General features: G+C 50.7%; 1 protein-coding gene across 4 annotated transcripts in view; it reads right to left on the bottom strand.

The window, feature by feature from the left end:
• CIC (capicua transcriptional repressor) overlaps positions 1–26,646 on the bottom strand; it is a 38,861-nt gene extending 12,215 nt beyond the window's left edge. For 2 of the 4 annotated variants that reach the window (XM_084815102.1, XM_084815105.1), the window contains exons 1-9: positions 25,260–26,522; positions 19,544–22,141; positions 6,430–6,579; positions 6,017–6,233; positions 5,299–5,428; positions 4,927–5,109; positions 4,110–4,269; positions 3,839–4,029; positions 2,905–3,124 (exon numbers count right to left, since the gene is read on the bottom strand). In XM_084815102.1, coding sequence (XP_084671228.1) covers positions 2,905–3,124; positions 3,839–4,029; positions 4,110–4,269; positions 4,927–5,109; positions 5,299–5,428; positions 6,017–6,233; positions 6,430–6,579; positions 19,544–22,109 — 3,817 coding nt within the window. In that variant the 5' untranslated portion in view covers positions 22,110–22,141; positions 25,260–26,522. The other 2 variants (XM_084815103.1, XM_084815104.1) reach the window with 2 other exon arrangements.
• Positions 26,647–27,067: the final 421 nt, after the last annotated feature.

The raw sequence follows: 27,067 nt of genomic DNA, 5'->3' as shown, positions 1-27,067 counted from the left end.
CACAATACAGCAGAGATTTTAGGGAAGGGTGTGTGTTAGAAGTTATAGCTGCTACCCACTGGAAAAGAACTCCATTGGGGGAACTTGGGCGCAGGCAGGAGCTGAGTAATCAGGGGAACAGAAGGTGGTGGTGGGTGAACAAACAGAGCACAAGGAAATATTGTGATGGAGTGGGGAAAAGAGAGGCAGGAATGTCAGGTTCATGACTGGCCACAATCTTGCTTTGAATCAGAGGAATTTGGCTTCTAGTGCATTCAGAGAATCTCTTTCAATAAATACTTAAGATTACTTAAATACAGATCAGTTACCCTTTAACCACCCTGTCTAACCACAATAAAAAGCAAACGTCAACAAAACATGTGGATTTTCCCACACTGGCACTGCATGTTTCTTGGCCAAAGTGAGAATTCGGAACTCAGACCATTGGTCCGTTTAGCTCAGTATGTCCTGCACTGACTGGGAGCAGCTCTTCCAGGTTTCAGGAGGAGGAATTTCCCAGATTACCCGGAGCTGTGAGGGACTGAACCTAGGGGCTTTCAGCATGTAAAGCAGATTCACTAACACTAGGCCATAGATCTTCCCTTAATAAACGCAGGGGAACAGAGGACGCTGCTTTATACCCATTTCTTTTTTTTGAACCTAGGGGCTTTCAGCATGTAAAGCAGATTCACTAACACTAGGCCATAGATCTTCCCTTAATAAACGCAGGTGAACAGAGGACGCTGCTTTATACCCATTTCTTTTTTTTGAACCTAGGGGCTTTCAGCATGTAAAGCAGATTCACTAACACTAGGCCATAGATCTTCCCTTAATAAAAGCAGGTGAACAGAGGAAGCTGCTTTATACCCATTTCTTTTTTTTGAACCTAGGGGCTTTCAGCATGTAAAGCAGATTCACTAACACTAGGCCATAGATCTTCCCTTAATAAACGCAGGTGAACAGAGGAAGCTGCTTTATACCCATTTCTTTTCCCTGTGACCGATTCTGTGGAAGGGCATCAGGACATATGTACTCACTGCAGATTAGCTAATGTGGGGTTCAACAATCTCATGTGGCACTAGAAACATTTGGAAATCCCAGCTGTTGTTTTTATAGGACAACATTTGTGAGACATTGTGGTCACAGAAATAAGCTTAGGTCAATGTTAAACACTCTAAAATGAAAAGGAACCTGGCAGGGGATTCCACTGGCCACCACAACAGAGACATTCACTCTTCATTAGCTCCCCATCTATTCCCAAGGGCCTCAAAGCCCCACACCTCTGCCCTTACCTATCACCCTGCCAATACTTCTTGAATTTTATCCCTCTTTCGTACCCTAATGTTGCACCTTGGCAACTACAGCAATATATCCAAGCTACTGTTCAAAAAAGATGACAGCTTCCCCTGCTGAACTGGGTGTCTAGAAAAGGAAATTCCATTTAATTATTAGAACAAATAACATTTGAACAGTTCGTGTAAAGGACATGATTTGTTTAGCTTATAATGAACTAGCATGGTTTGGCACTGCAGGAGAATTTGCCTTCTGTGAAAAGGGTATTCTGCTGGAGCAGAAAACTAGGTTCAAAGGAGTAGTTTTGTATTTCGGGGCTCAGAGCTCATCTTTACCCTGTACTCGAGTTTCTTGGGAAACTTTCTTATTGTTTAGGCTCACCAGTTTGCCTTCCAGGATGGGTGTTGTCACAGCCACCACAGCAGCCATTTTGTGAAAGACCATGCTGCCCATGGCAGCCATTTTGTGATGGCATCCACAACATTTCTCACAAGTTCCAAATATGTCCACAGGCAGCATGCTAAAAGCAGGAAGGAAGAGCACTAGAGGAGCACTGTACCTATGGAGCAGACAACCTCAGATGATTCAGTGAGCCAAGCAATGCACAAAATCTCTGCGGGATGGCGGCATCAGACTCTGAATGCAAGCAAATCCCATCCAAAAGGAAATTTGGAACAGGAGGACAATTCCACTCTATACAGTAGTTGCTCTCTAGCTGGAGTCCCAGATGGCCCAAAGTAAAGAGAAAAACGGATCCACGGTAACGGAGGGGGGAGAATTTTCCAACCCCAGTGGTCCATCATCTATGCAGCAAATCACAAGGTATTTGCTAAACATATCTAATTCTGTCTTCAGTCCAGTAAGGTATTTGGGGACACCTAAGCTGCAGTCTCTCCAGCCCTGCCTGACCAACCTAGTTTTGTAGGAGTGCGGCTCAGGCAAAGAACTCCTCTCCCCACCCAAATCTCCTGGAAAGCTCAGAAAATCTTGCTTCCTTGGTTTCCCAGAGTTTTACTAGACCTAATAAAATTTGCCCGAGTTGTATAATGTGCATAATTTGTGTAGCACACAGCAAATTTACATAAATTGGGCTTTGCAAATAACTAGTCAAGAAGACAAACTGGGGATACCATAGCCCTTCTCAGGGTGTGGCTTTAGCCCTGTGTTCTTACTTTCAGAAGGCAGAACCTAATGTAATGCTAAATAACATCTGTCTACAGGGAGCAAACAGAAGGGTTTCTGGCAACAGTTGGGAAGTCAGGTATATTGAATCAGATTATAGCACAATTGAAGCTAGACTGTATTATACTACAGAAGAGTCTTGTTATAAACATGGAAGTGACTGTAGGGAGATCAGCAACAGCATTCCAGAACTGCACGTGTCTCGTTGCTAAAAAAAAAACAGGTCTTCCAGTTTTCAACTTCAATTTGTTAATACCAAACTATTTGTTCAATACTTTGCAAAGTGCTTTATCAACTTCAGGGCAGGGGTGGATGGGTGAAACGTTGCAGGAATCAGTAGTTCACACTGGGGACACAAGTTTATATAACAGAAATTGGCCTAAGCCCAATGCAGTTTAGGGATATGAAGTGGCTGTGTTATTCTAGCATTTTAGGTAGTGATCTCCTCACCAATGACATCATCATCACCCTCCTCTTCGCAGATAACCATACGTTCCTCGTCACTGGTCATGTCCTCACTGGTTGTGCGTTGAGAGCGGGAGGCACGGGAGGGATGCGGGTGCAGAGAGTGGCGGGGGCCCTCACCAGGAGTTGCAAACGGAGATCCTGAGGGGCCCAGCCCCCCATACTGCCCCTTTCCGCTGACGTACGGAGACTGCCCTGAACACATCTGGAATAGAACACAATGATCCATTAGACTCCCACATCTCCCTAAGCAACAGATGGTCAGAGGGTCCCGAACATGAGACTTCAAAGGATGTCTCTCAGATTGGACACACTTCAGGCTGAAGGAGGGAATGACACAGAAACCAGCCAAACTGGCAAGGAAGTTCCTTAACCACAGTAGGCCAGCCTGAGTTATGTGGTACTGTCTCATCCTTAAGGAGATTCCAAGTCAGCCTTGGGCACTGGCCTGAACAATATTGCCTTTGTTGTGCCCTCCCCACCGAGAGAGAATATATGGAGATGTGCAGGCCTGGGAAAAAATGGGAAAGAATATGGGAAAGTACCCCTCCCCTAAGGGATTTTTGGAAAATTTGGCGAGCCATTTTTCCTGAATTTTTCCAGTTTTTTCCATACCTCCACATCTCTCTTCGATCTGTGTGTAAACAATACAAACACTTCATCAGTTTTAATACTGTATTTTATTCTCAGTTTTCTAAGCTACCCAGAGAATGTATGTTCATGGGTAGCCATGTAAACATGGTAAATGGATAAGATAAACTCAGTTTGCAATAAGCAACGACCTCTGCCTCACTGGGAGGCTAGGAGTCCCCAAGTCCCCATATACCCCTGGATTCCAAGGGTGATCACAGCCTAACTACCCCACAAGCTTCTCCAGTTCCTGTTGCCTTACCCCTACAAGCCCACCATGCTGAGATACCTGGGTGAGCTCTTGCAGCACCTGGCTGTCACGGTCACTCTCCAGCCCATGCACTCCGCTGTGGGAGAAGGCCCGTGGGCGCTGTGCACCAGGCCCCGCTGTAGCCAGGATACGTTCCCCGTGGCCATGCCCAGATCCTACGACACCTGCCTTGCCCTCTGGCCCCAGTAGCACCTGCATCTCGGAAGGGCCTGTTGTGGAGGGAAAAAGTAGTCAGAAGAGCAAGGAGGAGCCTTACCAAGGTGCAGTGGGAGACATGAAGAGAGCTCACCTCCTGGCACAGCAGCGGTGCCCGTCTCCGACATGCTGCGCTCTCGTGTCTCCTTGGCACATCCCCCCGGCCCAGAGGGCTTCACATCTGAGCTAGACTTCTTCCGATCTTTGTTACACCATTTCCAGTCAGGGTGTGCTTTGAAATGGGCTTCCTTTACCTGGCCAGGGGGGAGTGGGAGAGAGCAGAGATAAGTGAAGAGAGAGATCCTGAGTAGCATACCAGATGCTGAGGGCAAAGTGGGAATGGCCATCACCAAGGCTGCATATACTCCATATTGCAAAAGTTTAAAATTCTGAGCAATTAAAAGCCAGAAATTGCAATCTCTATAAATCGAGTAAAGCTCTGTCATTCCCATAAGCCTGCATAATTTATTCTGGCTTCAATATTTCTGGGGAGGGACAGAAGCTGTGCACAACGCTGACGCTCTGCTCCCAAAACCTGGAAACCTTTTCTAACCAAGCTTTGTCTGAGATTTCACCAGGCTTTATGGACACACTTTCAAGTGCATCTTGGGAGCTGTAAATGCTAGAAACGTCATTACACGAAAGCTGAAATTCTCAGGAAATTCAGTTCTGCAACCAGTGCCACATTACATGCCTTTTCTACACTCCTGGTGTAATACAGCCCTGACTATCTCCACTATGCCCTCATTGCAAACATGCCCTCCACTCTTTGAGATAGAATCCTGGATGATGAGATGGACCATTGATTTGATCTAGCCATGTTAACTACACTAAAGGAGGCAATGGTCTCCCAAACAGAGCTCTGACTTGCAGCACCATCCTCTGAGCCAACGCACTCTAGGAGGTTGTACCTGGAAGGCCAGGTCGTGGTACTTCTGCTTTTCTTTGGGCCCCAGTGCATACCACCACTCGCCCAGGATCTTGCTGACAGTACGGTTGTCTTGGTTGGGGTGCCGTTGGTGCACCAGAGCCCGGTGACGCTTGCTGAAGATCATGAAAGCGTTCATAGGGCGCCGAATGTGGTCCTTTTCTCTCTGCCAAAAAAAAGGGGGGTGCTTATGTAAAGGTAGCCATAGCCACAGCCAATTTTATCCTTTCCCCAGCACAAACACTTAATTCTAGTGAGCACTACATAGGGGAGTGAGGGGAGGCAGAGGATTTCCTTGGAATGCTCCATACATAGCATATTAAGATGGCAGCAAAAACAGTTGGAGCTGTCACACCTTGCTTGGACTGCGCCCATCCTTCTCGGAGGAAGAATCTCGCTCTTTGGGCAGGGCACTCAACGACTGGGTACGACGCTTACCAGGCGGCAATGGGAGTTGGATCTCAGAGGGTACAACAGACAGGAACCTACAGAAATAGACAGGATAGGAGGATCAGGTCCAAATTCGGCCACCTACTCCCAGCGCCCTCCCAGAATCCTACCTTAACTCCTCCTGTGCCCCCACTTCCTTCTCTCCCTCACTATATTCAGGTTCTCTCCCAGCTATTACAGAATTACCCTCCCTCAAGTCAGTGCCTCCAGCTGTACATTCTCCATTTTTGCTCCACATCACAACCACCTATTCCAATGTGATACAGTGGATAAGCAGTCCCATCTTTGCCACGGACTCACATGTGCAAGGCATTCATTGTTAGAAAACTGAAGCCGTCTGTCAAACAGAGGAACTGCAACCTCACAAGGGCAAATGTATGTGGCTCAGTCATAGAGCACATCCTGTGCATGCAGAAAGTCCCAGGTATCTTCCAGTTCTCTCGCATCTCCAGTTAAAAGGATCCGGTAACAGGTAAAAGCACATTTCTGCCTGATACCCTGGAGGGCTCCTGCCAATGAGCATTGACAACACTGGGCTGGATGGACCAATGGTCTGACTCAATATAAGGCAGCTTCTTATGTACCTAAAGCACAACGCAACAAAAAGAACTTGTACTACTCACGCATCGTCATGGTCACTCTCTGTCTCACTGTCCAGGCGTGGGTGTCCTGAGACATCATCATCGTGCTGAGATGGACCCCCACCCCCTCCTGGAGTCACTGCTGATGGCTGGGGAACCGGAACCGGGCTGCCAGGGTGCAAGGCGTTTGGTCTCCCTGTCTCAGCCCCTGAAGACACACCAGGGAGCTCATGGGCCACAGCAGCTGATTCTGGAGGTTCTGAGAAGGCAAATATCAGAGTGAGAATGAATGACAACGTGCTACAACAGAGAGGGATGGCACCCACATGTGCACCCTCTGTCTTTGCTGGCAAGGAATCACACACATTCCCAGAGTCCTGCTCAACAGCCTGTTTTCTAACAGGAGAGTCTGGTGGGAAACCTGCACACATCCCTTATCCCCCTCTCCCCCTTACCTTTGTTCTGATTGGATGTGGAGGGATGACTGGCAGGCTGTTGGCCTTCACTGGGCTGCACTGAGGAATCCGGCTGGCTGGGAGCCAGAAAGGGCACTAGAGAGTGCCATGGGAATACTGCCACAGACCGCGGCTCCACATTTGTCCACACTGGAGGGAGGCAAAAAAACACAAAGCATTACAACAGCCAACTCAGGCCAGCAGGTCATAGAACGGGTGTGAGATTCAATGGAGTGGGGGAGACTCGGAGTCAGGACTCCAGTATGTTATTACTGGGGAATCAATCTAAGTTTCTCTCACATACACACTCCTCTCTCTAACAAACTCATCCTTTTCCTGAGAAACACGTTCTGTTTTTGTCTACAATCCTCAGTCCCAACAGTCACAATCTGTGCCATGCCTTATCAATAGTCACTACAGTCCCTGGGGAGGGGGCACTGGGAGATTTTCTCCTCCATTTGCCAGGAAGCAACTCTGGCCTCCTCCACCCTTCCCAGCTGGAAGCCAGGCAAAGGAATTTTAAAGCTGCAGGAGGGGAAGGGGAAGGAGGGGGTGAGGGGCCCAGCTCACTCAGACTCCCACGCTTACTAGGGCAGCCAAGCTGCTTGGCTTCATCCCAGCCAGAGGGCTTGGGAGCATCTTCAGGAGTTCAGGCTGCACAGGGCAAGGAGAGCCAAACACTATCCCCGGGGCAGCCTGCCGCTGTACCCTTCAAGAGGGGCGGAAGAGCCTCCTCATCAAGGAAGAGGTGCCCACAGCATCAGACCCTGCTCGCAAGCCATTCACTGCTAGAACAAAAAATGTTGTGGCCTGCTTATGCAGGCTCTCCCTCCTGTCACTTCCTGCTGCCCCCATATCAGGTTAAGCAATACTTCCTTTTTGGGGTGTCCAGGAAAAAGCTAGTACAGAGGAATGAGACAGACACACAAGTTGGCACAAACACACAAATTGTAACACCTGTACCTCCTAGTTCTATGACACTGACAAGCCACAGTTCATCTACAACACCTAGCCCTCGATAAGCCCAAATACTTGCTTCAAGACACTCTCAGACCTAGTTTGTCAACCTTCAACAGCTTAATACAGCAACAAGTGTGAAAAAAGAGCCTTGCACCATCACAACAGATTGCCATCATGTGGTGTCTGCACAAAAAAAGGCCAACCAACACACAGCACTCTTGGCATCCCAGATCAGCCTTCAGTTGGACTTATCCAGCAGTAACACAGTTCTCAGTTTCAGCAGCACTGACACCATTGTGTCACTCGTCCCAAAGCTCCAGCAACAGTCTCTACACAACACAGGTGACAAACACCCACAACTGGAAGATACAGGCTAACTAGCACTACACAAAGCAGCTTCCAGATCAGCCCTGTGAAGGGAGCGGTGTTGAATGGTTAAGATTCCAAACCAGGACCCAAGTTACAGTACAACCTAACATACTTTACAGTATCCCCCATCTTTGTGAAGCCATTGCTCTGTAACACTTGCTTTCTTACATACTCCGTACTCCACCAGTAACACTATATACCAGGAAACCAATTCGTAACTTCTTTGGGCAGGACCACAGCTCAGTAACAGCACAAATGTTTTGCATGCAGAAGGTCTCAGATTTGATCCCTGGCATCTCCAGTTGAAAGGGTCAGGTAATAGGTGATGGGAAATACCTTTGCCTGAAGCCTTGGAGAGTTGCTGCAAGTCAGGGCAGACAATATTGGGCCAGATGGACAAATAGCCTGACCTGCTATAAGGCAGCTTCCTAGGTTTCTACATTTATCATCATTTCTTTGCAAAAGAGAGGATGTTGTTGCGTCTTTTATTGTATTTGGAGTTTAACTACAATACATGTTTTCGGAATCTGGGGAGAGGGATCATAAGCCACCTTTGAATACTGGTTTAGAAGGGGGTTAAAATTATAAAATGTGTAAGGGGGTTGCTTTGTTTTCCAGAAAGAAGGAGACAGGTCTATTCCCACTCGAAACCACTGGACATAATGTCCCTTTCCCATCATTCCTCTTCCCTTTCTTGCAGTCCCTGATGGATCATCCACATCCCCCCACCCCTCCTGTGCTTGCGTGTAAAGTTAACTCAATTATTAAAAGCACTGAGTGCATCGTGGTCGGGCTCTGCCAGGAAGCGCTGGCTCAGTGGCTTCCTGTCCTCCGGCTGGTGACCACATCCCTATGCGGGAGGGGGAAGGATTTAAGTGGGAGGATGGGAAGGAAGGGGGACAGTAGAAGTAAGGGCAAGAAACATTAAAGACCCTCCCCCTAATCTGCACAGTAAGTAACAAGAATCTTAAATATCAAAACTGGAATCCAGCTGCCCCACCCCAGCACTAACCCCAAGCAAAGATTACAGATTTGGCTTCCGAGATTGAAGACGCATCAGTGAAGAAAAACTGTAAGACATGCGTCTGCACTTTCTTTGTCACATCTGTGAAGGGGCTAGTCTGGAGCCACACAATAAGCTGAATACCAGACTCAGGAGTCCTGGCATCCAATGTTCTGCTCTGATCACCAAAATGTCCTCTTCAGCATCCAACATGCAAATGGACACAGAGAACAGGAGTAAAAGTCCTGCCTGGGTTTTTGCGATGAACTATGTGGCTATGAGTCCATCACTATCTTTCAGCCTCAGTTTCTCAACTATATAAAACAAAATGACAACATTATAGAGTATGAATGCAAAACACAGGAAACATAACCATTTACAAATTAAAAATACAATTGTGCTGGCTACTTCTTGATCTATAGAGGATGCCAATAAAGGGGTGGGGTGGATAGGATCCACAGGGACGGGTTCCTGGCCAAATGAGATGTTCAGGTGCACTCTCAGTCAGGGCTGCCCCTTTATTACTGGCTCCGCTACTGTGACTTTAAAGGCATCCTGGCATGCTGAAATTTAGCAACTGTTCTGTCACTCAACACACCTCCGTGGGGCGGGGGGGGGGGGGGAGACGGACTTCACCTGATACATTTCTATGCACAAGATTACTGTTAAGAACACAGCACCATGGGCCAGCAAAAAAACCCAAGCAGAAACCCTACAACCAACGTTATTCCTGGTTTTGAGACAAGGAGTGGAGCTTGGTCTTGAGTCCTATTTCATATCCACAGCCAACTGGCTTCCTGAACCTAAAATGACAACCAAGCAGACCCCACTTGAGTCAATATTCCAAGAATCCCATTCCCTCTACTTTCCATCCCACAGAACTCAAACTCTGGTTGTTAGCAAAATATTAAGTAGCAGGCACCCTCAATACAAAAATGGGTAAAAGTCAACCAATTGCTGGTCACCTACAGCCTCCAAAACACCCTCTTTCCAGCAAGAATTAGAGTGTGATACAGAACACTATGGCACTGCACCTTGCATGTCTCCATACGCACGCGTAAGACTTTTCAGAGTTACTAGTATCATGCTTCACAACCCACAATCCACTGACCGAACATGCCTAGCCCTCTGTGCGGTAGAGGGGGCAGTGCTGCCGGGGGTCTTTCCGTGGAGAACATCCCGAAGCGTGACAAGTCGTGAGGACAGGCAACCAGTCTCTCAGCAGCCCTGCCTGGACAGCATTCTCCCCCTTCTCCTCCTCCCTCCCCCAGGGATGGGAGGGAGGTGTGGGGATGGCCTCTTAACAGGCCCTGTGAAGTCTGCAGCTCTGGTGTGGGTGTCTTGTGGGTCAGCAAGCCGGTACTCCTCTAGGGCAGGGGGAGGCCTTAGCTGGTCCCATGCGGGAAGGAGGCCAGCTGGATGTCAACAGTCTGAAGGCTCGCTACCGCCACCACCACGTGCGACGACAGCAGCAGGGGCAACACTCTTCTCTTATGGCCTGTTCTGGTCCTCTTTACAGGCAGAGCATGTCTCGGAGTCACCCAGGCAGTCAGCGCGGAGTAAGTTAGAAAACATGTTAGGGTGGGGGATGAAGAGAGATGAGGTAGGGGTATGTGTGTGTGTGAGTGACAGAGAGAGAGAGAGAGAGAGAGGGAGGGAGGGAGGGAGGGAGAAGGGAGTGCCGTAATTTAGTTGCTTAGCTCATCCTGCCAGAAACCACTGTAGCGATGGTTGCAAGCAGAGAGGGGTGTGCACAAGCGGTGCTGGGGAGGGGGAGCCAGCGCTGGGGGCAAGCGTGCTTCCTGAGGTAGGTGTGTGAGAGCGTGTGAGAACTGTCCAGCGGCCTCCTATTAAAAAGAGGGGAGCAGGGTGGGTAGGTAGAAGGGGGAACAGCCTATGCCGCCTGTCCTGTCCCCACTTCCATCAGCGACGAGAGCCTGGCAGGACTACGGTGTGCGCGCATGGAAAGCGAGGGGGGGGCGGGGGGGGCGGGGAGAGAGAGGTCGCTAGTTGTCCGGCTGCCCGCCGCCCCTTCCCTTCCTCCTCGCGGGGCTGTTGCTGCTGTCGGCGACAGGCGGGCGGTTGCTTGTCGCGGCGCCTCTTGACGGAGGAGGGGGGGAGAAAAGGTTGTCGCTGCTGAGGCGGCTGCTGCTGCTGCTCCGCCTGTCGCGCCGTCCCCTCCGGTTGTAACGTTGTAACCAAACACCATTCACTGCCTCCCGCCTTCCTCCTCCTCTTCTTCCTCCTCCCTTTCCCAGCCGCTCCGGGCTACGAACAAGGGCGGCCCCCTCGCCCAAGCCTCGCTCACCCCCTCCCTCGCTCACCCCTCCCTCCTCCTCTCTCGCTCGCTCTCGCTCTCACACTCACACACACACACACTCTCTCTCTCTCTCACACACTCACACAGAGTCCCGTCACGCATGCCCAATTAGCCCTCGCCACGCCATTGGCTGCCGCCACACCGGGTCATTCACATGCAAATAAACCCCCTCCCAGTCATACACACCGCGACCTGCCATTGGCCGGCCCTGGAATGTCAGTCATATGCAAATTTAAGACCCGCCGCGCGGGGGAGAACGGATCGCGGGGCCAAAGGGATTCCCATTGGCTGTGGTTTACTCCAGCCTTCTCTCTCTCTCCCCCTCTCCCCCCCCCCACTCTCCAGTCTCCCTTCTACTCTACCACCTCCGAGCCAAGGGAGAGGGAGAGACCACGCCCGGGGCGCGGGAGGAGGTGGATAAGGAGGCGAGGGGAAAAAGACCGGGAGGGCGAAAAGAGGGCAATGAGGGGGCCACCGCGAGGCAGGAGGGGCGTGGAAGGGATGATGTAGGGGGGCAGAAGGAAACCAGGAAGGCGTGAAGGGAGCAGGAAGAGAGCGTGGGGCGGGGAGGATGAAGAGGAAAGGCGGAGAAGAAAAGGCCTTGTACGGGGGTGGGGCATGGAAGGGGCAAATATGGGTAAGGAAAAGGAGGCATGGGCAGGGAAGCGAGTGGAGGTGGGAAAGGGGCAAGAAGAAGCGTGAAAGGGCAAAGAAGGGGGAGGCATGACAGTAGGGCGGGGAGAGAAAGCCTGAGGGGAAAATACGGAGGGACAAACAAGGAGGGGTAATAAAAGGGCAAAAGGCAAAACAGGATTGTGCGCAAAGCAAAAATAAAAAATGAGTGAAGACAGCTAGACAGGCCAAGATAAGAAAAAGAGGAGACAAATGGGGGGAGTATGTAGTCAAATACTAGGAAAGCACAGCTGAAGGTACTGAGTGGAGTGGAGTGGAGTGGAGTGGAGGGTGCAAGAAGACCCAGGGGAGCAATGAAAGAGAAGAAAGGTTTGGGACAAGAGTTTCAGGCTCACTTGCTGCAATGCACAGCATGAAACTTGTTGCCCCAACCCTTCCCCACTCAGCTTATGCCTTGACACAAACACCTGTACATTCTTTCCCTCCCGCTTTGTGCCCACATAGTAACAACTTCTGAATCCTGACTGGGGTTGCACACGTTTATGCCCACATACTCTACCCACCTGTTGCCGGGCACCACATCAAATAAGTTAGCACAAGAAGGTGCAGACATCCATGTACATACTTGCTAAGTTGCATGCCCAGCTAGTTGTACACATGCATAGCCCTACATGTGAATTAGCAGCATCCTTCTGTTACACCTGGTTTGGGCATGGATATGCAAGCCCAACTGAGCGTGCAACCTGATGGAGACATGTTGAGATGGGTACATGACCATGTGCTCACATACATACATACCATTGAATTAAAGTCACTCCTACTTCTCTCTCTCTCTCTCTCTCTCTCTCTCTCTCTCTCGTATGTACATACACACACATACACACACACAGTGAAGCTGCTTCTGCTGGCAGGCAGCCCAGCCAGGCTAGGGATTAAGAGTTTGCAGCACAGATGCATTCCTGGGATAATCTATCCTCCCTGGGGCAGGGTGGCGGGAAAGAGAAGTGTGTGCGCATGGGGAGAGAGACAGTGAACAGAGTTGTACACTATACAGCATCCCCATGCCTCCTCTTCCAAAGAGTGGCCTCCACTTGGCTCCCTATGACTCAGGCTCTCTTAGTACTACAGCCCCTTCCCCCGCAAGACTGACTCAATGCTGCCTCTGCTCACAGCTGGGGGTGGGTGGGATGTAACCAGCCTCCTTCCCTCAGCAGACAGCCAATAGGCTATGAGGTGAAGTGAGGAGACACACAGGAACACCCCCACACATACACACACGCACTCTAAATCTGGGCACAAGGCCAGGCCTGGGCGAAGATCCCATTGTTGAGAGAATGGCTGGGGGGGGGGGAAGGACACAAACACGCCACTCCCAGCACGCACTGCACCACGCCAAGGGCGGGGTGAGATGAGACTGACCATGACATTGTGGGTGGGGGAATACAACTATTACATATAAAAAGTACCGCCTATACTCAACTCCCATACACCACAATGTACATCTGCTCACATGCAGGTAACTCGTACCAACCTAACCTTTCCCAAGTTTCTCTCAACACAGCCACACACACATAGCCACTCAGACACAACACGGAAGCCTGCAGTATAACTTATCTGCACACACTGCAGAGTATGGCAACACACACTATATACATTCATTCAGAATTCACCATTCCTATGACCCCACCACCATAACACACACTGATGCCCACTGAGAGTAAAGGAGAAGAGAGAAATTAGGAAGAAACACAACAAATCCCTTCCTTTCCAAAAGCAGGAAATTCACAGAACAAGAGGTACACATGGAAGAAAACACAGCAGACACATTCATAACATATTCAAACCCCAGATACGTCTCTCCCAGAGAATAAGAGAAGTAAGAGTTTTATTTTACTATAAGATGTGCACTTCACAAGTGGTTTAAATGATGGGACAGCCAATTACACCATCCTGTCTGTCTCAACGGAAAGCAGGGTCTCGGACTGGGATTGCATCCTATGGGTTGCACTGAGGAATGCTCCCTGACTATCTGAGGTTAGAATAAAGTGAACAAGTGGAGTGAGCGAAATGGCACGAACCAGCCAGAGCTGGGGGAAAGCACATAGCCTAGCTGACACTGGCTAGGGCTAATAGACATTACAGTGGATTCAGATGAGCAGCTGAGGTGGAAAGGCCACCAAGTGAAGACTGGTTGCATGGAAGTATCACAACCAAGTGGTGACCTCCCCAAAAAACCACTTGCTGTATGTCTCACTTCACATTTCAAAATGTGGGCGACACAAAAGTGATCAGCTGCAATGTCCTCAGTCATTATTTCAATATCAGTCATATTATTTACATAACCCATCCTACTTCCAAGGAGCTCAGGGCAGCATAATGAGCTATTCCAGAGCACCAAGCCCTTCTGAGTTTCATTCACATGGATACACACAACAGAAGTGTATCTTGCTTCTATGCTGTTCACACACACTACATACAGAAATATATTCACTTGGTCCCTCCCTCACACCAGACACAAATTCATTGTCACAGATTGTTTCCTAGAAATGAAGCCTTCCTCTTTATGGAGGGCATGGAGATCCTGGAAAGATTAGCAGCAGGGGCTTACTCTAGTAACATCCTCATAAAGCTCAATAGCAGGGATATGTTCTCTTTAAAAGGAGCCTGAGCTCCTCCTCACTTAATTCCTGTTCTGCCCTCACTGCGGCACAGTAGTCTCCTAAGGTGGCCAACCTATAACTGAGCTAACTCACTTCAGCATAAAGGTGAGGGTTCACATGACTGAATGCTCCATGCAAAAAGAAAAAGATCTACATAGAAAACTAGGCATCAGGGAGAAAGTGGAGCAAGAATCCTTCTTCCTGACATATTAGTTGGAACAAATTTACAGTGATGATGGTGATGACTGTATAAAGGAGTATTTAACAATGTGAGCCCCTCCTCACCCTGTAAACTAAAGTGGAACAGACCAGACACTGGTAGACCACCTCAAGTGACCACAGCCCAGAGTTACAAGTCAGTTAAGGATTCATTAAAGGTAAGTAACATATTAATACAAACATGACATCAATTACTGTAGGAGAAGCAGCAGAGTCCTCTTATGCGCGCGCGCATGCGCACACACACACACACACAAAGCTGCAAAGAGGGCAACTGCTTATGCTGCTCCCATCTGTCCCTTTCTGGATTTCAACATAGCAGCAGGCTCTGTGTTCACCATGGCCACTGCATGGGAATTTAGCATCCAGTGTGCACTGTGTAATTCAAGTGACCTACCAGTGTGCATTATGCTATTCAAGCATGTTCATTCCCTGTATTATCCAGTATTTCCCAGGGAGTAGCCAACATCCAGTTAACATTCAGTGACAGAACGGTGTGGTGCTGCATGCTAGAAGAGGTGGTACACTTTATACAACATCCCAATGCTTTGGTGTTCCACTACTCTTTGATGCAATAAAAGATGAAAAGGAGACATGTCCTGAAACACTCAGGGGTCTAAGGTGGCTATAAGGACATTGCTTTATACCAGGTCAGACTATTTCTCTATGTAGCCCAGTATTGTCTCCTTCTCAGACTGGAAGCAGTTATCAAGGGTCTCAGGCAGAGTTCTTTCCTATCGTCTTCCACCTGATTTGTTTAAATGGAGACAGCATGGATTGGATCTGGGATCTTCTGTATGCAAAGCGTGTGCTCTGCTGCTGAGCTACTGACCCTCCCATAACAGGCGACAGAGCTGCAACTGAACTATGGCTCGCTGGTGCATGTCTAGTGCATGTCTGAGCACATACGCCTCCCTGTCATGCTTTACATGTCTACCATGGCAAACCCTGGTGGACCCAGGCTGGCACTTTAAATGAGGAAAGTCTCCCAGCCTCACACTGTAACAACTTCCAGATGGCTAGCCATGTTAGCCTGTTGCAACAAAAACAAAATGACTGGTATCCACATAAACATCAACAAAAAGGTTATGCCATAATAAATTTGTTAGTTTTTAAAGGTTTCACAAGACTATCTGTTGTTTCAGCCTCACACAGAAGTATGGCACGCTTGCTCGCTTTCAGTGCAATGGTGTAACTTTTTAAAGCATAAGTCATGGAAGATCAGCTTGCTAGCATGACATTAGCACGTTCAGACCGTGCATGGGACTGTACCTAAGGCTTGCTTGAGTTGCACCACAACTTGTGGAACACATGTACACATGCAAAGGATATGCACATGCTCACAGTAAGATGAAGCACACAGCAAGTGGATCTGGGTTAAGTATGGGAGTGCAGGAATTGGCACTGCTGCAGCACCCTCCAAACCAAACACATACCGAGCCCCTAGGCATATGCACCAATGTGCAACCCTCCCCCCACCCCCAAAATCTGGATCTAGACCCTCCCATTGGTGATAAAAATAGAGACGGGGCTCCAAACAAGCAGCAAGGAAACGGTAGTCTTGGTTACCAGTTGCCAAGAGACGGCAAACTGCATTTGTGATGCTGCAGGGAGCCACAGCCTTGGGAATGGGAGACGTTCAAGCCTTACACATTTAGATCTTCTCCTTTGCCCCAACCATCCCCCTCCCTACACACATCCTAGCTCCCCAGAACAGGGTGTGCAGGGACATGAGCAAGGACAAATGTGTATATCCTTGGACACAGTGCTCTACAACCTGTTCAACACCAATGTCTAAATAAGTTGCCAGAAAGTGATCTTCAAGTGCAAAGACTGAGTCAGAGTGCCCAAGGGTGCAGAAACTAGGCAAAAGCCAAGCACAGACATATCTACCCCAGCAAGTTCCACGGCAGGTGCAGAGGAGTTGCTCAGGAACACCCAATGGTGTGGAACTAGAACCCCACATTATGATTTTAGTGGCAATGGCCACCAGAAAGGTCTGTGAGAACATTCACTGGGATAGGGAGTACAAGGAAATTACACTCAGCCAGGTCTTCTAGGTCTCTTCCTCTTTACCCTACTCACTTACACAATCTCATATGCTCCAGCTGGCTTGCATTCAGATGCAGCAACATATGTACACTGACACAAAAAGACACATGCCAAGGAGGTATGTAGGCTGGTGTACAGCCGCTTGTTCACATGGGTACCTGCAGTTACGTTGATGGAAGATTCAATTGTTATGCCTTTTCCAGACACCGGGGTCATTCCCGTATCTGCATGCTCAAGTCAGCGTATTACGAAACTGGAACCCATGTGCCACCATGTCATGCACTTGCCCGCATGTGGAGGCGTGGGAATGACCGCAATGTCTGATAAGTAACATCTGAATTGATCTCTCGGGCATGGCTTTGCAGCAGATGCTTCAACCCAGATTTTTCACAGCAAGGGGCTGGAGGGCCATGACCTGCTACCATGAGGGAAACTGAAGGAAGGTTGCAGTACTGGTCTCTCCAAACCAGCCACCCCCGATTCACATACACATCCACTCTGCACACTAACATACAACATCTGAAGCTTTTCACTGTGCAATGAGATCACAATCAAAATATGCCAATATTTCCGAATATCTATGTGAAGCAGTAGTGACCCAGCATAACTGTACTGGACACAACAGAACAGCCATGAAAACAAGATAACAGAAGTTACTAACGCAACTCCCAACATATACCTCAGCTAGTCAGTAGCGGCCTGAAAGAAAGAAAAAAAAAAGAGCCAACTCCCTTCCAGTTTACATATGCTTCCTTGCCTGGAGACAATTCCATAGGCAAATTGTTATTTACAAGCTTTAGTATGTCCCTATTGTGCACCCAGCAAGTAATCTTTAATTGTGTGGCTCCTGGAATCACCTAACCAGATTTTTAAAAGGATATCTCAAGCTCAAACTGACCAAAACCTGTGCTTGAGCAAATGGATTTTGGTCCCATCCTACATTGAAACCTTCTTGGTGCTTTAATGTAGCCACACAACCTACTGCTTCAGGCTATGCAGATTCAGACAGGAAAGCATACAGATGTTCTACAGATTCAAGGCTCATTTCCATGACAGTGAATACGTTTATTTATGCATTTTTCAAATGAACTTGTGATTCTAGACTGGAATTGAACATGCACCGGATGCTTGGATAATTCTCCTAGCTTCATTGCCTTCTTGGGACTGCAAACAATAGTTATGTGGGCACCAGGCAGCCCGCAATACTTGACTGGAGGGCTACATTCTGCTCAGAGGATCATACGCTGCCATCCAAGAGTGACTTTAGAAGCAAGTAGCTGAACATAAGAAACCCATAGGATAAAAACAGAATACAAGATTCCCCACTTCCCAGGTACTGGAATTAGAATATGAAAGCTTTGCATTCCTCCATTTTCAACAGGGGCAGGCAGAGAGAATCTGACTGGTCCTGTTATCAATCATGACCCAGGAGGGTGAACTTGAAATCCCAACTCAGGCCTAGGAAAACGAGGTGGCCTTGGGTGCTTTACTCTCTCTTTCTCTCTCCCAGCCTCATGGGTGCTTTACTCTCTCTTTCTCTCTCCCAGCCTCAGATTGTATTCTATAATCTATCAAAAAGGATTATTAAAGACCTTGGGCATGATCCAGCCAGGTCAAGCTTGATTTCAATGGGAGATTTAAGCATGTACTTAAATTTCTCCCACTGAAATCAGCAGGGAAAACTTTGTGGTTGGGTTACGCGAATGCAAGGGACAAATTCACAGTGAAGAGGTCTATCAGCAGCTATTAGCCACAATAGCTAGATGGAACCTCCAGCAGGTAGAGGGGACAGCAGGGAAGCATCCAGGAAGCATCTGGCATGCCACTTTAGGAAACAGGATGCTGGACTAGAGGGACCTTTGGTCTGATCCAGCAAGGCTCTCAAGAGAACAGTGTTACCTGCCTTAAGTGTAATCTGGGCTACAATGGAGCATAAACAAACCCTTTACCCTCCCTTCTTTAGCATATAGACATCACATCCTCACCTGTACATGCTGTTCCTTCTCCCAGGCTGATTACACAGGACTGGGAGGAAAACCACTATCCCCAAATGAATGGCGCCAGCATTGTAACTCCCTGCTGGGTGCAGCAACAGCATATATCCCATACTTCTGTGGCTTTTGAGAGAAATCCCTATTTCTACCTATAATTGATACAGCACTTTCAATTTACAAAGCCCTTTACCGTCTTGAATGTGCTTGCCTTCACAACAACCCTGTGGAGCAGGCCACTATCGTTACCATTTTACAAAAGGAATAAAACAGAGGCACCAGGATTTGCCCAAGGCATCACAGAGCATCTGTTTAAAGTCAGGTCTCCCAGATCTGAACCAAAGTCTTTTAACCACTAGCCATAGAGTAAGCAAGACCACTATACTAGCCTTGTAAATAAGCCCCCAAAAGTTACTAGCCTGCAACATAGGTTACTAGCCTGCTCAGGGTTGGCAGAGGAGGGACAAAGACTACACTGGACGCGGAGGAGGGGACTCCTCCCGCACCCTAGCCGCCCGTTTGGTTTCTATGCTGGGCGCAGACAAGGGACAGAGCATTCCATCCTACCTCCACGAGCCCATTCACTCGCCTGCATGCGATTCCTGGTCACCTATCGCTACCAGTCTAGCGCTTAAATATGAGGCTGCACAAAACACAGACTCAGCCTCTCTCAACACAACTCAGTCCGAGAAGAAAGCTGTTATTAGAAAGTCAGAACCGCTCAGAGGACTGAAAACAGAGCACATACTTCCATCACAACTAATTCCAGGAAAGAAGCACACATGCTTGTGCTGTAGCCATTTTTGTTTTAATATTATGTTTATTCAGTCTGGGGAGATGAATGAAATAAACACACACAGATCGGTCATAATGTGCTATAACGACAAATATAGGCAACTCCTCTTACCTGTGCCAGGCCTTCCCATGATAATCTCCTTCTTGGGAGCAGGGTGGCTGGTGTACTCGCCCGGGACGATGACAGGCAGGAGGGCTGCTGGAGAGGGGTGAAAGGCGACTGGCTGAAAGGGAGAGGAGACGCTGAACATGGGTGGGGCCTGCTCAGGGGCAGAGACCACGCTGGACTGGCTGGAAGGCGGAGTCCGGCCCACGTTAATGGGTACTGGCACCTGCAGCTGACCTTTGCCAGACGAGGGGTGTTCCTTGGAGCCGGCCTTCCCCACCCTCGGGCTGCCCACCCGCCCCTCCAGTGGTTTCTCAGTGAATCTGGAGGGCAGCGGCACATCTGGGTTGCGCACGATGACAGGAGAGTCCCTCTGCACAGCGGGCACCCGGCGCACGGTGGGGCTGGGATCAGAGGTCAGCCCGGCTGGCGGGGGCACCAGCAGGAGCGGAGAGGCCTGCTGGGAGCGCGAGGAAAAGGGCCCGGCTCCCGCGGGTGACACAGCCCGGAAGCCGGCAGGCGCGGAGGGGGTCGGTGTGTGCGAGACGGAGTCGACTCCAGAGTCGAGGCTGTCGTTCTTGTGGAAGTCAGCTGCTGAGCCTGTGCCACTGTGGTGGGAGTCAGCTTTCCTTTTGCTGGGGCTCATTGGCACCGTGAAGGTGAGGTTAGTCTGGAAGGTGATGCCAGAGTGATGGCGCTCCCGGGGGGCAGCGTGATGCAACATCTCGGGGCTCAGCACGGCACCCACCGCTCCCTTGGGGGTGCTGGCGCTGACGTGGCGGCTGCGGGCTGCGGCAGCCCGCTGGATTACAGGCGAGGCGTTGATGGGGCTGAAGTTGGCTGGACGGAAGCCAAAGAGGGGGGACGGCGAGGGGGAAGGCGCAGGCGAGAAGGGCGACTGGTTGGAGACAGGAGAGAAGGAGGGGGTGCCAGAGCGAGAGCTGCCCAGGGACACTAACATGACGGCTGCTTCACACTCGTCAAACTCGAAGCGCGACAAGTCGGCGGGGGCCACCAGGCGGGGCCGGGAATCCCCGCGTGCACTGCTGGCCTCGCTGTCCCGCGAGGTCTCGTCCCAGTCAAACTCAGCACTGCCTTCCCGCAGCCCACTGGCCCGGCCCTCTGAGAGGCTTTCCATCTCCTTGGTGCGCATAGAGAGGTGGCGCGAGCAATAGCCCCGCCGCTGAGACTCCTTCATGCAGCCCTCTCGGGAGCAGAGCCTCCGCCACTGCTTCCCATTAAACTTCTTGCGGATGCCGTTGGGGGTGCACACCACGTCCCCCTTCTTGTACTTCTGCTGGGCAGCCGTCAGGGGCGTGCGGGAGCGGGAGGAGCCTGGCGTGCTGCATTTGTCCACTGACATGACGCTACTGCTGCGGCTCCCGCTCGCTTCCGGGCTCAGCAGAGGGGAGGGCTGCTCAGGAAGACGGGGGAAAGCTGGAGACTTGGGTGGTGAGAGGATCTGGGGGGGCACCACCACGGATTTCTCCTCTCCCCGCACACCAGCACTGATCTTGGAGACCTCAGCATCTTCCGGTTGCTTTGGATCCGGGCACGGGAGGGCCAAAACAACCTCCTCCCGTTCCGGCAAAGGCGGCGGCTTTTCAGGTGGCTTGTTGTCTTCAGGAGGAGCTTCACAGCTCCAGGGTGGGCGCAGCAAGCGCAGGGCAGAGCGTGGCACCCAGGCAGAGTCTTTCCGAGCAGCAGTGCCAGGGAGGACCACAGGGCGGGCAAACCGCACTTTGTAGGAAGCTGGCTTGGCGCTCACCTCTGCCACAGTGCCTTCCCGATAAGCCGTTTCCTCGGGGTCCACACAAGCGCAGACAGGTGTGCCCACAGTCAAGGCGCCTGTTGGAGGTGTGGCATCCAGGACCACATCCACCACACCAGAGCCCAGTGCCCCTTCGTAGTACGCCGTGACACGGTCCCCAACAAACTGCACCTCCAAGCCCTGCCCTCGGCGGATCTGCTTCACTACGGCTGGCTGAAAGAGTCCTTCACGTTGCGCCAGCACCCGCTGCAAGCGCAGCTGCCGCAGATCATATTCGCTCGGGGGCATCCCCCACATATCCCCCACCCCCTTGTCATTCTCATCAGCAGAGTGCTCGCTGGCTGTGTCAGTGCTAGAAGAGGGACAGCGCCGGGGCTCATCCTCGGGGGCTGCCACCGGGCCCTCACTACTGTTTGACTCTTCACCACCAGGGTACTTCTTGCATGGTGCTCGTGATTTAAAAGTGGCTGTCTTGCGGTTCAGCGAGGCTTCTACCCCACAGGCCTCAGCCCCCTGGTCCCCCTCGCCCTCGGGCAGTTTGTAGGAGTCCTCACGAGCTCCCGCCAGTCCCCGCAGGCTGGGGTCCATCTGCACTTGCATGCGCCGGGTGCCCACAAAGGCTTGGGATTGATCAGCGGCCTCCTCCCTTGCTCCCTCTTTGGGTCTGGGCCCCTCCTCAATTGCTGTCTTGTGTTTCTGAGCTTTGGCCCGGGTGGAGGGTGGGGAACGGCTGCTGCTGCTACTTGAAGACGAGGAGGAGGAAGAGGAGGAGGCACTGGCAGCCTTCCTTGCCTGTTTCATCTTCCCCCCAGGCTGGGTGTAGACTTAGGGAGCTAAGGAGAGAATGACAGAGAAGAAGGTTACAGGGACAGGCCTGGGCTAATAATATCAAGGATCCAGCAATCCTGAGCTCTGAACCCCCATCCTGCTCTGCCATTGCTGCATTACCTAACCGATTCCCGCTCTGCACATTATTTTAAACCCCTCAACCTCTTTTGCTTTAAACTGAAGGGTGGGGTATCACATATTTCTAATTAATAATTATAATAAAGTCCTTTGCTCCCACTGATCCAACTCCCAAAATTGTTGTTGTTCAGTCATTCAGTCGTGTCCGACTCTTCGTGACCCCATGGACCATAGCACACCAGGCCTTCCTGTCCTCTGCTGTCTCCCGGAGTATGCTCAAGTTCATATTCATTGCATCGGTGATGCTATCTAGCCACCTCATCCTCTGCCGTCCCCTTCTCCTTTGGCCTTCAATCTTTCCCAGCATCAGGGTCTTTTCCAGGGAGTTTTCTCTTCGCGTTGTAGGTGGCCAAATATTTGAGCTTCAGCTTCAGTATCTGTCCTTCCAATGAGCACAATCCCCCCTTGCCATTTCTCACTCATAAGAGGCCAAAAGCCACTGAACTCCATTCGCTTTCCCCACCCTGCCACCCATCCCCATTATTCTCACCCCATCTCCTAGTTTTGGGCTCTTTAACCCCATGTAATCAGAATTCCTGCTTGGCAGTATTCAGAAGTTAGAAGTGCACACACTTAAGAGGGTATGTGTGGACACACACACACACACACACACACACACACACAAAGGGGGCGTGGCTCAGTGGTAGAGCCCCTGCTTTGCATGCAGAAGGTCCTAGGTTCGATCCCTGGCACCTCCAGGCAGGACTGGAAAAGTTCATGCCTGAAACCCTGGAGAGCTATTGGTGCCAGTCAGTGTCGACAATTTTGAGCCAGATAGACCAAGGGTCAGACTTTGTATAAGGCAGCTTCCTATGTGCCTATGGCACAGGTAGGAATCTCTGTGCACTGGGGAAGGGGTTTACAGTGTGGGAAGGGAAACGTTCTTTGAGTGTACATCCCCCATAAGGAAGGTCAGCCATGCTAGAACAAGCAAAGAGGTCCCTTTTAACTGAATCTAGGAATAAGCATGGCTGGGAATGCTGGGAGTTGCAGTCTGACACATCTGGAGGGCACCAAGTTGGGGAAGGCTGCCCTAAATACTGATGCAGGTTACACTTAACTCTTCTTCAGATGGCGATCCAAAGAAAACAACTCTAGAGAGAAGAGATTTGTACAACTCAATGGCTGTACCTCTAGCATTTTTAACATCAGAACTGTGGTTAGCGTTAACATGCAGGGGTGGTGACAGGCCCCTTACCCTTATTAGTCAGGGGCAGATATCCCCGATAGTGGGTGTTATGCCAAAGGCCGGAGGGGAAGGCAGACAATTGCCTATCTCAGCATTAGGTGGCCTAGTAAAAGGCATATCCACACTTGTTCAATGAAATCAACGCATCTTCTCAAGACTTTTATGATGTGATCTCTTGGTATGGGGTACAGCCTACCTTCTCCCTCTCTGGCATAACTAAGGGCATCTTATATTCTGTACAGTTAACCTAAGGCAGCATTTGGTGGAAAGTTACCTCCTCTCTCCCTCCACCCCGCCTCTTGAATGCAGGGAAAGGAAGAGGAACAGATGATTGCTGGGAGGCCTCCCAAGGAATCCTCCCTAGTTCGGACTTTCACTTGCTGCCTCAAGGTGGGAGGAGGGTGCAAAGGAATGTTGAAATGGTTGTAACCCATCCGCTAACTTAGTCAAGTAGGGACTGAGGCCAAATCCCCTCCTCTCCCCCCCCCCACCAAAAAGGGAGGGACAAGATGCTTCCTGGAAAAACAGACCATGGCTGAACGGTCTCAAGGATTGGCTCTACAACCTCCCTAATGCTATCACACACTGAATTCCCTGCCCAGCTTCCAAACATGAACTTTCTCAACAGAGGTTATTGCAAACACTCCACAGCTAGCCCCCGCTTTTTCTAAAACCCTCTAAACATTTTCAACATCTACCACCATTCCCTAGATCCCTGTGCTTCGTATCTAAAATGAATTGCCCTTCGAAGTCCTTCCCCCAAAGATGGGAATAGTCAGTTACTGAGTGTGAAGGAATGGCACTCTGCATATACTTAGAGGCATTTTCTTTATCCTTCAGTCAACATATTCTTGGGGTGAACCTTGGCATCCAGAACAGATTCATGAGCTACTTGGTGAGACTGGGCCCTTCCCTTCTCACCACATTCTTCACCCTATCTCCCAGCACAATACACACACACACCCGGTAGGAAATGTTTGGAAGGAGTATTTTTTCCAGTCACTGTCTTACCCCTGCTCCCCCACACACAGATGTGTCATCCTTTCTTCCCCCACCCCGCGCCCCCCAAGTCAACATGATGGTAACCACTCTGGCCCATGACCTTATCTTCAAAAGGAAGACCTGCCACACACATTCAGTTTCATCAAATGACCTTGCTCACCCCAAGTGCCTTCAGTAGCTGCAATACGTTCCTCTGCTCCCACCGATCTCTTCCATCCTCCCACCCCCCACAGTTCTCAAAGACCTTCCCATATTATGCAACTCCTATACTCACCAGCTCGGCTCCCCCCTCCTGTCCCGCCACGCGCGCACACTGGCCAGGCCTGCCTGCCAATCCCTCTATCCTATAATAACTGGTATTGGGTCTCAGCCTGGAATCCTGCCTGTTCAAAGCCATCCTGTAATAGATATGTTCTCTCTCTCCCTGACCCGCTCCATTCCTATGGAAGGGGAGGTGGGAAAAAGTTGGTATCTCTCCTTGATCCCCTTTTCAGAAGCAGCAAAAAGGGGGCACCACACTCTTTGTGGGGGGGGACCGCTAAAAGTTGTGGCCAATAAAAAGTAGGCAGGAGAGGTGCTGCTACCTCCTGTTTTGCAACTCCCAGGGTCCCCATTTTGTGATAGTAGAGTTGGTACCTCCTGGAACATTATTAGCGGGGGAGTAAAGTTGATGCACCCCACTTCTTCCTCCTTTTTCTTTTAAAGGATATGGTGAAGATGCTACCCTCCGTGGATTCTCCTCTTCCCCCCTCGGGGGGGGGGGCACTAGAGTTGGTACCTCCCATCCCCCTTACCTGAATGACCTCCCTCTTTCCAGGGAGTTTAGTGATGCCGGAAATCTTTATCCAGGGAACCTTGGTACAGTCCAGCTCTCCCCCCCCCCAACCTTGTCCTCGATGGTCCAGCCCGAGCCCCACTCGGCCCCTCCGAGCCCCTTTTACTCCAACAGACAAAATGGTGAATGAATCTGGACCAGCTGGAACCGTTGCCCTATCAGCACTCACAACTCTGTGACAGATTTTCACAACAGCCAATAGCTCGACACCAGAGGTTGCACATGCCCCACCTCCCAAGACAGGCACTAAGCTTCACCTATCAGCACTCAAGCAGGGCGGCGAGTCTAGTGAAAGAATTCCTGCTCCTCCCTTGAGAGGAGCACGTACAGTAGCCTGTAAAAAGACGTATTAGGGAAGAAGTGGGAAAAGCTCAACATACAGTAACCAATAGGGGCGAAGAGGTGGAGTAAGAACACAGACTTGTTTACCTGGCAAGGGACGATCAGGAACAGCGAGGCTACTCTGAGCCTCATGGGATATGTAGTCCTCAAAGACTCTCGCCACCAGTTTATTAATCCGTTTAACCCTCACAGGAAAACTTTAATTCCCATGACGCCCCGCGAAAAAAGGGCGGAGACAGGAATGGGGACCAATACTTCACGAGACTTGTAGTTCTTGTTACTATTCTCCATCCTGCAGACGGCCAAACCATGCAAGGGAACAACACCAATTCCCAGCCTGCTTTGTGGGCACTGCCTTAGCGGCTTCAAAATGTTGGGCGCGCAAGGCCTGATGGCTGTCGTAGTCATGACTCTAGAGAGCGTTATGGAAAAAACCAGGAAGTTCTCATGAAAAGAACCACAGCCCCCAGGATGCACCGCGCACGGTTTTTCAGGGCGGTAGGGATGCCGGATACCTCAAGCGAGCGATAGTCTTCAGGACTAGCGCTCGCCATAGGAAAAGCAGAGGAAGGCGACGATAAAGGACTAGGGTACCCATCATGCTTTGGGGCAACGGAGCGTCCAAACAGGAAAATACTCAGCGCACTGCCTCATGGGGTTTGTAGTCCGCAGAAGCGACCCGCCCCCTAGGATATCCTGGGGAGTTCCCCGGGAAAGACTACAACTCCCATCAAGCTCCGCTACTTACTTCTAGTCCATCCCCTCCCCCCGCAAAGGGCTGCAAAGTACAACTCCTGAGGCGAGGAGGGGGTGGACTTCGTTCCCATCCCACGTCCCCACGGCGGAAGGTCCGTTTGAATGTAATTTGCATGTCATTAGCATAATCATTAACTCACCCGTGGTCCGCTCCTGGCCTCCTCGCGCCCCGGCCGGGCCCCTCGCGCTTCCCCTCAGCAACAGCGGAGCCGCCGCCGACAGCGCCGCGGCCAATCAGCGTCCGGACCGGGATCCCCTTCCCCACGTGGGGCTGGAGAGGCGGGGCCGGCAACAGCCAATCCATGCCTGGGGCGGCCGAGGAATGAGGTCACCATGGTGAGCTCGCATTGGCCGCTGCTGCCAGAGTTCGGAGCCAATCAGAAGGCGCCTTTGGCCGGACAGGAACGGGCGAGAAGTCGGGAGTTGTGTATTTGGGAACCCGGGGATGGGGCTGTTCCTAGGACTTCTCTCGCGCGCACGTGTGCATGCAGCCCGCCGCCGCCCTCCGCTCCCAAATCGCAAGAAAGCGCAGCGCAGCTCCTTTCGCACCGGCATCAACTCGTGCACCCCACGCGGGTTTAGCGTCGGCCCGGAAGGAGGGCGCGCGATGCACCCTCCCTATGTGAACGCGCATTCCCTCTGCTTGGCGGTCACGTCCCCGTAGCGCGA

Source organism: Heloderma suspectum, chromosome 10 (assembly GCF_057233095.1).
Source record: "Heloderma suspectum isolate Gila_16-S chromosome 10, 16-S_ref, whole genome shotgun sequence".
NCBI lineage: Eukaryota > Metazoa > Chordata > Lepidosauria > Squamata > Helodermatidae > Heloderma > Heloderma suspectum.
Note: the sequence above shows the minus strand (reverse complement) of the source record. Positions and strands in the feature narration are given on the sequence as shown.